Below are 12,835 nucleotides of genomic sequence, written 5' to 3' on the forward strand. Positions count from 1 at the left end.
TTACTTGACACAGGCTATTCAATAGCCGAGACATGGTGTGCCTTTGTGAACCAATAAACTGAAGTGCAGGAATTTGATTTGGTGTGTCACCATTCTATCCCTTCGTAAGGATTGGATTTACTGTGAAGAAAAAAAATATATATATATATATATATATATCTATATATGTGTCTGTGTATGTGTATATACATTTTCTTATACTTATAGCCATCATTCATTTGTGTATGTCTATGTGTATATATATATATATATATATATATATATATATATATATATATATATATATAATGTGTGTGTGTGTGTATGTGTGTATATACATATATATTATATATATATATATATATACATATATATATATATATATATTTATTTATAGGGGCTATAGGTGGCCTCAGTCCCTCTTAAATTGAGCAAATGAATCATTCATTTACTCAAAATTTCATATAGGAGGTAGCTATAACATACACTTAGAACAATTTAGCCGGTGCTGCTATATTCTAAAAGATTCCCCTTCTGGTGTTTGGTGCATATTGCCTTGTGCATAATCGTGAACATTCAATGAGGGAGCAAGGTGTCCTAGAAAATGCTTAGAAAATGAGATTAAATTGTCTTGTGCTTGGCTGGTAAAAGACAGAACGATTTACATTCCTGGCCCCCTAGTGCCACTACACTAGTTGCACAAATACAAGTTACATTCCATGATTATTAATGGCCTTACCTGACTGATGAATTTGTTAGAAGAAGGTTCTTCTTTTATAGTAGGCTGGTGTAGCAGATCCCCTCTATCTAGGGGCGAAGGACTGCTGCAATGTCTCTTTGCCGTATCCTCTCTGAATTTCACTCCCAGAGTAGAATGTTTCATTGGAATTGAGCCTTTCTTAGCCTTAAGACGCTCAATCTCCTTGGCCATGCTGACAATCAGTTCTGGGTTGAACTTCATTTCACCTGCTTTGGAATTCAACACCAGCTGCTCTTTTAAAAGATGAATAATCATGTCGGCATATCTCATCTTCCCATGTAGCCTTCTGATCTCTGCCCAAAGACCTTCTTCTTTGAGGCCTCCATCCTCCTTCACTTTCTCCATCTCATTCCCACACCATCCTGACATTGCTTCTCCCATCGGTTCCATTAACTCCTCGTCTTCCAGGTGCAAACGCTGCAGTGTATGTCTGTTTTGAGAACAGTGAAACTAACTTAATATTTTTCACAAGGCAATGCCCAAGGGAGCATAGTAACAACTACCAAACACCTTTTACTTTGTGTAACTAATAAACCAATTGTCACAACTTGTATCAAAATGAACTTGAAACTAAATTATATAATTAAGTGATCAATGATATAATCGAATGATATGAAACATTATAACATAATATTATATATGATAACGATTCATGTAACATAACATAATAACAATCAAATAATGTATGGTATATCACAGTACAAAATAATATAAAACGGAGGTTGGAAGGTGAAATTTAAAGTTAATAATTGGAAAGGAAACACTCCTGCCACTTATGAATAAACATGGAGAAATGCTAAAAATAACCATAGTTCGAGTTGACTCATGGACCAAGCTGCCAGTATCTTCTATTGACAAAACGAAATAAAAAAACTTTGTTACTCTCCCAAATTACATTTCTTTAAAAAAAAATTACCACTTCAATGAAGACACTATGGTGGTCATTCTGACCCCGGCGGTAAAATGCACTTACCGCCGGTCAGAAGACCGCCATAACCCCGCCGCGGCCACGGAAACCCGCCACGGTCATTCTGACCCGCAGAAGGCAAACCTCCGAAAATCCGACAGCCACAACCGACCGCCAGACCAGCGGTCGGCGGAAAGGTGGAGGTGACAAAACCTCCACCGCCACGCCAACAGAAATACGCCCATGCCATTACGACCCACGAATCCACGCGGCGGTCATTCAAACGCGGTATTCCATTGGCGGGACACACCGCCGCGGTCAGAATACACACAAACGAACAAAACTCAGCCACATTGGACGATTTGAATCCCACACACCTGATACACATACACACACCACTCCCACACACACAATACAATATAAAACACCCACCCACATCACCCACAAACCCCTACGCAAAAAAATTCTGAAAGAAGGCCAGAGCGAGACACCAGCATCCACAAACTAACAGCCACAGCCACTCAACACCATCACCCACACACTATCCACACACAAAACAACACACACCACCACACTCAACACACTTAACTACACATACTCCACCCCACACATCATACACACCACCCCATGGCACCCCAAAGACAACCCCGCTTCACAGACGAAGAACTCAGGGTCATGGTGGAGGAAATCGTTCGGGTAGAGCCCCAGCTGTTCGGCACACAGATACAATACACCAGCATTGCCCGGAGGACGGAGCTATGGCAGAGGATTGTCGACAGGGTCAACGCTGTGGGACAGCACCCCAGAAATCGGGAAGACATCAGGAAGCGATGGAACGACCTACGGGGGAAGGTGCGTTCCATGGTATCCAGGCACAACATCGCCGTGCAGAAGACTGGCGGAGGACCCCCACCTCAACCCCCACAATTCACATCATGGGAGGAGGAAGTCTTGAACATCCTGCATCCTGACGGCCTCGCAGGAGTCGGCGGAGAAATGGATACTGGTAAGTTGAAGCTTCACTACTGCTTCCCCCCCACCTGCATGCCAAATCATACCCCAACCCTCACCCCCATCCTCGAACCCCACCCTCACCCCCACCCCCACCACCATCACCATCCTCACCCCCACCACCATCCTCACCCCCACCCCCAGCACACCTATTCCCCGCCAATGTCTCACCATCACAACCCACACATCCCAAAACCTAGGCCTGCATGCGTCCACTAAGCATGGACACCCATCACCAAAGCATGCCCAATGCATATACACATCCCCCCCACAAGCCACCCTCACCAAAGCCCCCACACACGAATGCCAGCACTTGGGGACACGAGAACCCATAGATACACCCATATGCCACACATTGAAACTATAACCATACCTCTATACCCCTGCAGGACCCGACCGTCAACACACCGCGGCGGAGGGGCCAGAATTCTCCACACCCCCCACCCAAGAGGCCGTCAGCGATGACAGCAGCTCTGTCGACCTGGACACCGATGACCAGCCCGGACCATCGGGGACCTCTGGACAGTCGGTTCCCCTCACACAGGCCCAGGCCATTACAGACCCAAACCCCTCTGGGAACACCAGCACAGCTCCCACCCAGCGGGCCCATGCCTCTGTCTCCAGGGCGCGTCAATCTGCGGTGTGTCTACCACTACAGGGCACCCAGGATAACCCACCACCCCAACAACAACAGGGACCTGGGGGCAGTGGTAGTGGGCACACCGGCCAGGGGGCAGAGGCCCAGGGAAACAGGGCAACTCGGAGGGCAGCTGTGCGACAGGGGGGGGACGGGCCCAGGGAACCCACTCTCCACGAGGTCCTCACCACCATCATGGGAGCATACAACCGCTCCCAGGAGACGATGGCGACGGTACTGGCCCGGTTCCAGGAGATCCAGGTACTGCAGGAGGAACACTATCGGGGGTACAGGGAGGACATCAGAGCCATCAACACCACCCTGGTTACCATGGTAGGGCTGCTGCAGGACCTCGTCAACACCAGGGCGGACACTCAACAACACCCAAGGGCCCCTGCCACTAGCCTGGACCAAGAACAGCCAACCACCTCCGCCGGCGCTAGTGGACAGGAGGCCCCCGCACAGCAGCAGCCCACCAGACCCCCACCTCCTGCAGGAGAAGAACCACCCCGCAAGAGGGCCCTGAGATCTCGCAAGAAGACAGAGTAGGATGTCAAGACCCCCGCCAGCAATGGATACCACCTGATGTCATCCCACTGTCCCACATTGTCACCCTGTCCATCCTTGAACTGCCCATGCTCCATCTCTCCACAGGCCTCTGGACAATGCACCTGTGTGACTGTTACTCTGGACTCTGCCATGGACATTCCTTCACCATAGCCCCCACCCACTTGAAACCACCCATCCCATTTTGAGCACTTAAATAAACACCTATTTTGCACAAAACTATCTGGAGTCTGGCTGTGATTTCAATATATTGTAATTGACATGACAGTGCAAATATGTCCTTGTACATGGTGAAGTCAACAAACAGCTGCCACAAAGCTGTAGTCCATGGGGAAACGAAGCACAGGACTCGTAGTGGGGACCCCAGATCTGAAATAGGGAGGGAAAAGCCACAACTCAGTCATCATACACTGGGGCAAATGGACAGGCAGCAGAGATGCAGGAGAGTAGTTCACATTTACTAAATTAACTTTGAAATGTTACCTGTGTCCTATTGGAAGTACTGTTCAATGATTCTGTCCCTGTTGTCTGTTTCAGCCCCGTCGTCTTCCTCCTCGTCACTCTCCTCAGGTTCCACCGCTGCCACAACACCACCGTCTCGACCATCCTCCTGCAGGAAAGGCACCTGGCAGCGCAAAGCCAGGTTGTGAAGCATGCAGCAGGCCACGATGATGTGACACACCTTCTTAGGTGAGTACATTAGGGATCCACCTGTCATATGCAGGCACCTAAACCTGGCCTTTAGGAGGCCAAAGGTGCGTTCGATCACCCTCCTAGTACGCCCATGGGCCTCATTGTACCGTTCCTCTGCCCTGGTCCGGGGATTCCTTACTGGGGTCAGTAGCCACGACAGGTTGGGGTACCCAGAGTCCCCCACTAGCCATACACGGTGTCTCTGTAGCTGTTCCATCACGTAAGGGATGCTGCTATTCCTTAGGATGTAGGCGTCATGCACTGACCCTGGGAATTTGGCATTTACATGCGAGATGTACTGGTCAGCCAAACACACCACCTGGATGTTCATTGAATAGTAATTTTTTCTGTTCCTGTACACCTGCTCCCTGTCTCTTGGGGGAACCAAAGCCACATGGGTCCCATCAATGGCACCAATGACGTTGGGAATATGTCCAAGGGCGTAGAAATCACCCTTCACTGTAGCCAATTCGCCCACCTCAGGGAAAATGATGTAGCTCCTCACGGATTTCATCAGGGCAGACAACACTCTGGATAACACCTTCGAAAACATGGGCTGAGACATCCCAGAAGCAATTCCCACTGTTGTCTGAAATGACCCACTTGCCAAGAAATGGAGTACTGACATGACCTGCACCAGAGGGGGAATCCCTGTGGGTTGGCGGATGGGGGACATCAGGTCGGGCTCCAGCTGGGCACACAGTTCATGGATAGTGGCACGGTTAAGACGGTAGGTCAGGATAATGTGGCGTTCTTCCATTGTCGACAGGTCCACCAGCGGTCGGTACACGGGAGGATTCATCCGTCTCCTCGCCCAACCCAGCGGACGGTGCCTAGGAAGGACAACATGGAGCACACAGTCAAGCAACCCACAGGTACGTACTCACAGCTTGCACAGTAAACGATTCTCTATGCAGTGAATGGCGTGTCTGAGTGGCTATGCAAGGCCTAGGCCTGTGTGACGCAGTTGAAATTGAGCCATGTGGGCCCTGGAAATGGCGGCTGCCTGACCTGTGAAGTGTGACAATGGGATGTGAGGTCAATGCGCTGGCGTGGCACACCGCGGCGGGCGGCGGGCGAAGACCGCGGCGCGAAGCCGCATTGGTTAACATTGAAGCCTATGGGTTTCAGGAGCCAATGGCGAAGGGCGCCGGCGGTGGCGGGACGCACCGCCGCGGTACGCACCGCCGCGGACGTGACCGCCATTTTCTATCTACTTATCCACTTGCGACTTGAACTTTCACAGGAGAGGACCTATACTGCAAGTGTTGCTGTGACCTCGGTCTGGAAGGGACAATGGCTGCTGCGCCTGGGGAAAGGGCCCCTGCCTTCACTGGAGAGGAGTTGGAGAAACTTGTGGATGGGGTCCTCCCCCAGTATGCGCTACTCTACGGTCCTCCAGACCAACAAGTGAGTTTAATTCAATCTGGATTTGGGGCCACTGGCTGGCTTGGGGGCCTGGCGGGGGGCCTGGCGGGGATGGGGGGCATGTTGGGCCTGGCGGGGGGCCTGGCGGGGGGCCTGGCGGGGATGGGGGGCATGTTGGGCCTGGCGGGGGGCATGGCGGGGGGCCTGGCGGGGATGGGGGGCATGTTGGGCATGGCGGGGGGCCTGGCGGGGATGGGGGGCATGTTGGGCCTGGCGGGGGCCTGGCGGGGATGGGGGGCATGTTGGGCCTGGCGGGGGGCATGGCGGGGGGCCTGGCGGGGATGGGGGGCATGTTGGGCCTGGCGGGGGGCATGGCGGGGGGCCTGGCGGGGATGGGGGGCATGTTGGGCCTGGCGGGGGGCATGGCGGGGGGCTTGGCGGGGATGGGGGGCACGTTGGGCCTGGCGGGGGCATGGCGGGGGGCCTGGCGGGGATGGGGGGCATGTTGGGCCTGGCGGGGGGCATGGCGGGGGGCCTGGCGGGGATGGGGGGCATGTTGGGCCTGGCGGGGGGCATGGCGGGGGGCCTGGCGGGGATGGGGGGCATGTTGGGCCTGGCGGGGGGCATGGCGGGGATGGGGGGCATGTTGGGCCTGGCGGGGGGCATGGCGGGGGGCCTGGCGGGGATGGGGGGCATGTTGGGCCTGGCGGGGGGCATGGCGGGGATGGGGGGCATGTTGGGCCTGGCGGGGGGCCTGGCGGGGGGCCTGGCGGGGATGGGGGGCATGTTGGGCCTGGCGGGGGGCATGGCGGGGGGCCTGGCGGGGATGGGGGGCATGTTGGGCCTGGCGGGGGCCTGGCGGGGATGGGGGGCATGTTGGGCCTGGCGGGGGGCATGGCGGGGGGCCTGGCGGGGATGGGGGGCATGTTGGGCCTGGCGGGGGGCATGGCGGGGGGCCTGGCGGGGATGGGGGGCATGTTGGGCCTGGCGGGGGGCATGGCGGGGGGCTTGGCGGGGATGGGGGGCACGTTGGGCCTGGCGGGGGCATGGCGGGGGGCCTGGCGGGGATGGGGGGCATGTTGGGCCTGGCGGGGGGCATGGCGGGGGGCCTGGCGGGGATGGGGGGCATGTTGGGCCTGGCGGGGGGCATGGCGGGGGGCCTGGCGGGGATGGGGGGCATGTTGGGCCTGGCGGGGGGCATGGCGGGGATGGGGGGCATGTTGGGCCTGGCGGGGGCATGGCGGGGGGCCTGGCGGGGATGGGGGGCATGTTGGGCCTGGCGGGGGGCATGGCGGGGGGCCTGGCGGGGATGGGGGGCATGTTGGGCCTGGCGGGGGGCATGGCGGGGATGGGGGGCATGTTGGGCCTGGCGGGGGGCATGGCGGGGGCCTGGCGGGGATGGGGGGCATGTTGGGCCTGGCGGGGGGCCTGGCGGGGATGGGGGGCATGTTGGGCCTGGCGGGGGCATGGCGGGGGGCCTGGCGGGGATGGGGGGCATGTTGGGCCTGGCGGGGGGCATGGCGGGGGGCCTGGCGGGGATGGGGGGCATGTTGGGCCTGGCGGGGGGCATGGCGGGGATGGGGGGCATGTTGGGCCTGGCGGGGGCATGGCGGGGGGCCTGGCGGGGATGGGGGGCATGTTGGGCCTGGCGGGGGGCATGGCGGGGGGCCTGGCGGGGATGGGGGGCATGTTGGGCCTGGCGGGGGGCATGGCGGGGATGGGGGGCATGTTGGGCCTGGCGGGGGGCATGGCGGGGGGCCTTGCGGGGATGGGGGGCATGTTGGGCCTGGAGGGGGGCCTGGCGGGGGGCCTGGCGGGGATGGGGGGCATGTTGGGCCTGGCGGGGGGCATGGCGGGGGGCCTGGCGGGGATGGGGGGCATGTTGGGCCTGGCGGGGGGCCTGGCGGGGATGGGGGGCATGTTGGGCCTGGCGGGGGGCATGGCGGGGGGCCTGGCGGGGATGGGGGGCATGTTGGGCCTGGCGGGGGGCATGGCGGGGGGCCTGGCGGGGATGGGGGGCATGTTGGGCCTGGCGGGGGGCATGGCGGGGGGCCTGGCGGGGATGGGGGGCATGTTGGGCCTGGCGGGGGGCATGGCGGGGATGGGGGGCATGTTGGGCCTGGCGGGGGCCTGGCGGGGATGGGGGGCATGTTGGGCCTGGCGGGGGGCATGGCGGGGGGCCTGGCGGGGATGGGGGGCATGTTGGGCCTGGCGGGGGGCATGGCGGGGATGGGGGGCATGTTGGGCCTGGCGGGGGGCATGGCGGGGGGCCTGGCGGGGATGGGGGGCATGTTGGGCCTGGCGGGGGGCCTGGCGGGGATGGGGGGCATGTTGGGCCTGGCGGGGGGCCTGGCGGGATGGGGGGCATGTTGGGCCTGGCGGGGGGCATGGCGGGGGGCCTGGCGGGGATGGGGGGCGTTGGGCCACTGGCAAGGAAAATGGCGACAAACTTGAACGTGGTATTTCTCCCTCCCTGTACGTGTCACATAGGTCCGCGCCCATGAGAAGATCGGGATTTGGCGTGCCATCGCCAAGGAAGTCCGGACCCTGGGGGTCCACCATCGACGGGGCACCCACTGCCGCAAGAGGTGGGAGGACATCCGCCGCGGGACCAAGAAGACCGCCGAGTCTCTGCTGGGGATGGCCTCCCAACGTAGGCGGGGTGCCTGCCGTCAACTGAGCCCCCTGATGTTCCGGATCCTGGCGGTGGCCTACCCTGATTTGGATGGGCGCGTGAGGGCAGCACAGCAGACACAAGGGGGTGAGTACAAGCATTATCTACTCTGTTGTCGCGCAGTGGAGGTGTCTGGGTGGGGGAGGAGGGCTGGGGGTCCCCCTAGGCCAGAGCGATATCTGTAGGCTGGGCACCCCCGTAAGCCCCTGTGTCCCCAGCCACCACCCTCAGTAGTTTGTCAGTACAGCCATCCCTGGGCCGTGTCATCCATGGGTGCAGTTGTCAACTCTAGGCGTGTAGGGCATGTTCCACGGAATGCGTAGCGGACCCCAAGTGCGCAACTTAGTGCAGGGGGCATCTGTGTCTGTCATGTCCGCTAACTGTACCGGAGATCCATGTACTCAATATCCCTTTATTTCTCTCTCCCCCCCCCTTTTTGTTTGTCTTTCTGTGCTTGTGTGCATCAGCATCATCAGGCGGAGGAGAAGTGGCATCGGGGCAGGAGGGAGCTGCATCTCACATGGCCCAGGAGGGCCATGCCACAGAGTCAGACTGGACCAGTGAGACGGAGGGCGAGGGGAGCTCCACGACGGGGACGACTGGACCCTGCAGCGACACGGACACGTCCTCGGAAGGGGGCTCCCTTGCGGGGGTGGCACCATCCGTGCCCCCCGCCATTACAGGTACAGCCGCCACCCAGCGCACCATCTCCGCCCTCCCAGCAGCCCCTCAGCGTTCGCCCCGTGCCCGCTCTGCCAGGAAGCCGGGCATCTCCTTCGCCCCAGGCACCTCAGGCCCTGCCCCTGTTACCCCCGCTGCCCTCAGTGAGGAGGTCATTGACCTCCTCCGAACGCTCATTGTTGGGCAGACTACCCTTTTGAATGCCATCCAGGGGGTGGAGAGGGAGGTTCATCGCAGCAATGCGTACCTGGAGGGCATTCATTCGGGGCAGGCTGCCCATCAGCGATCGTTCCAGGCTCTGGCCTCAGCACTGACGGCAGCCATTGTCCCTGTCTCCTGCCTCCCTCTACTAACTCCCTCCTCCCAGTCTCCTGTTCCTCTGCCTGTCCCACCCACACCATCAGACCAGCCTGCACACACCTCAACACCCAAGAGAAGCTCATCCAAACATAAGCACCACAGATCACGCAGACATTCACACACGCAACATTCCGATGCAGACATGCCAACAGTCACTACCACCTCTGTGACCCCCACCTCCTCGTCTCCCTCCTCCCTCCCTGTGACGTCTACACTCACACCTCCATTCACCTCACCATCAGCCAGTGTTTCCATCACCAGCACACCCTCCACTCCAGTCCGCACACGTGCAGTCACCACCCCCACTGCCATTTACACGTCCCCTGTGTCCTCTCCCACTGTGTCTGTCAGCCCCTCTTCCACACCACCCAAACGCAGCCACCCACCCACCCAACAGCCATCCACCTCACGACAGCCTATCCCTCCTGCACCTGCACCCAAAGACAGCAAACGTGACTCACCTACAACCACATCCTCTCCCTCCACTCCCATTCCCACTGTACCTACCACTCTCCATTGTCCCAAGAAACTCTTCCTCGCCACTACTAACTTCTTTCCTGACCCTGAGTCCCCCCCTCCTTCTCGTCGGGGTAAGAAGAGCACCTCAGCCACCACCAGCCCTGCAGCCCCCTTGACAAGGGTGCAGGGGTATTGGAGCCCGCCAGCCCGCATGTCTGGATCTTCGCCCAGCAGCAAGGGGACAGCCAGCCCACCCCCTGGGAAGAGGAGCAGAAGGCGGAAGGGGCGCCGCAGGAGCCCGCCTTCTACATCCCCCCCGGACACCACCCAGAGACAGTCACCAGCCACAGCTCCAAAGGGAGGAAAGGGCCACAGGCCCACGACTAAGGAGGGCAAGTGCAGCAAGTCGGAGAGGTCAGGCAGCAGGCCTGCTGCCCAGGAGGAGCCCACAACCCCCATAGCCGCTGCCCCGGGAGGAACCGGCACAGCTGCCCCGGGAGAGCCCACCACCCCCATAGCCGCTGCCCAGGGAGGACCCAGCCCAGCTGGCCAGGAGGGCCCCACCACCCACAGCCCAGGTGGGCATTGAAGGAGCACCATCCCCGCTGCCCAGGAGGGCACCACCAGGCAATGAGCAGTTGGCCATAGACCGGCCGCCGTCTCCAGAACCGCTGAACTGGGCCCCGCCGTCTCAAGAACCGCTGAACTGGGCCCCGCCGTCTCAAGCACCGCTCCGCTGGGCCCCGCCGTCTCAAGAACCGCTGAACTGGGCCCTTCAAGGCAAGGAGCGCTGAACTGGGCCCCGCCGTCTCAAGAACCGCTGAACTGGGCCCTTCAAGGCAAGGAGCGCTGAACTGGGCCCCGCCGTCTCAAGAACCGCTCCGCTGGGCCCCGCCGTCTCAAGAACCGCTGAACTGGGCCCTTCAAGGCAAGGAGCGCTGAACTGGGCCCCGCCGTCTCAAGAACCGCTGAACTGGGCCCTTCAAGGCAAGGAGCGCTGAACTGGGCCCCGCCGTCTCCAGAACCGCTGAACTGGGCCCCGCCGTCTCAAGAACCGCTGAACTGGGCCCCGCCGTCTCAAGCACCGCTCCGCTGGGCCCCGCCGTCTCAAGAACCGCTGAACTGGGCCCTTCAAGGCAAGGAGCGCTGAACTGGGCCCCGCCGTCTCAAGAACCGCTCCGCTGGGCCCCGCCGTCTCAAGCACCGCTCCGCTGGGCCCCGCCGTCTCAAGAACCGCTGAACTGGGCCCTTCAAGGCAAGGAGCGCTGAACTGGGCCCCGCCGTCTCAAGAACCGCTGAACTGGGCCCCGCCGTCTCAAGAACCGCTGAACTGGGCCCCGCCGTCTCAAGCACCGCTCCGCTGGGCCCCGCCGTCTCAAGAACCGCTGAACTGGGCCCCGCCGTCTCAAGAACCGCTCCGCTGGGCCCCGCCGTCTCAAGAACCGCTGAACTGGGCCCTTCAAGGCAAGGAGCGCTGAACTGGGCCCCGCCGTCTCAAGAACCGCTGAACTGGGCCCCGCCGTCTCAAGAACCGCTGAACTGGGCCCCGCCGTCTCAAGCACCGCTCCGCTGGGCCCCGCCGTCTCAAGAACCGCTGAACTGGGCCCCGCCCTCTCAAGAACCGCTCCGCTGGGCCCCGCCGTCTCAAGAACCGCTGAACTGGGCCCTTCAAGGCAAGGAGCGCTGAACTGGGCCCCGCCGTCTCAAGAACCGCTGAACTGGGCCCCGCCGTCTCAAGAACCGCTGAACTGGGCCCCGCCGTCTCAAGAACCGCTCCGCTGGGCCCCGCCGTCTCAAGAACCGCTGAACTGGGCCCTTCAAGGCAAGGAGCGCTGAACTGGGCCCCGCCGTCTCAAGAACCGCTGAACTGGGCCCCGCCGTCTCAAGAACCGCTGAACTGGGCCCCGCCGTCTCAAGCACCGCTCCGCTGGGCCCCGCCGTCTCAAGAACCGCTGAACTGGGCCCTTCAAGGCAAGAACCGCTGGCCCTTTGGCAGACGTGGCAGGGCAGGATCTATCTCGGGCAGGGCTGCAGGATGTCCTCTGGCCAACTTGCCTCCTCCAGTGGCAGTGGGGTCTGTTATGGACTGTATGGACCGTGGCTTTGCACTCCCCAGAATGGCCCAGTGAGCAGGCCACCCACTGTATGGACTGTATGGACAGTGGCTTTGCACTCCCCAGGATGGCCCAGTGGGCAGGCCACCCACTGTATGGACTGTATGGACAGTGGCTTTGCACTCCCCAGGATGGCCCAGTGGGCAGGCCACCCACTGTATGGACTGTATGGACTGTGGCTTTGCACTCCCCAGAATGGCCCAGTGGGCAGGCCACCCACTGTATGGACTGTTTGGACTGTGACTTTGCTCTCCCCAGGATGGCCCAGTGGGCAGGCCACCCACTGTATGGACTGTATGGACAGTGGCTTTGCACTCCCCAGGATGGCCCAGTGGGCAGGCCACCCACTGTATGGACTGTATGGACTGTGGCTTTGCACTCCCCAGAATGGCCCAGTGGGCAGGCCACCCACTGTATGGACTGTATGGACTGTGGCTTTGCACTCCCCAGGATGGCCCAGTGGGCAGGCCACCCACTGTATGGACTGTTTGGACTGTGGCTTTGCTCTCCCCAGGATGGCCCAGTGGGCAGGCCACCCAGTGTATGGACTGTATGGACAGTGGCTTTGCACTCCCCAGGATGGCCCAGTGGGCAGGCCACCCACTGTATGGACTGTATGGACTGT

At 60.1% G+C, this 12,835-nt stretch overlaps 1 protein-coding gene across 1 annotated transcript in view; it reads right to left on the reverse strand.

Moving 5' to 3' along the window:
- Positions 1-12,835, reverse strand: part of LOC138292459 (myomegalin-like) — a 1,643,599-nt gene that overhangs the window by 720,529 nt on the left and 910,235 nt on the right. The window contains exon 17 of the mRNA XM_069231077.1: positions 719-1,169. Coding sequence (XP_069087178.1) covers positions 719-1,169 — 451 coding nt within the window. The remainder of the gene's footprint in view (positions 1-718; positions 1,170-12,835) is intronic.

This window comes from Pleurodeles waltl, chromosome 4_2 (genome assembly GCF_031143425.1).
Source record: "Pleurodeles waltl isolate 20211129_DDA chromosome 4_2, aPleWal1.hap1.20221129, whole genome shotgun sequence".
NCBI lineage: Eukaryota > Metazoa > Chordata > Amphibia > Caudata > Salamandridae > Pleurodeles > Pleurodeles waltl.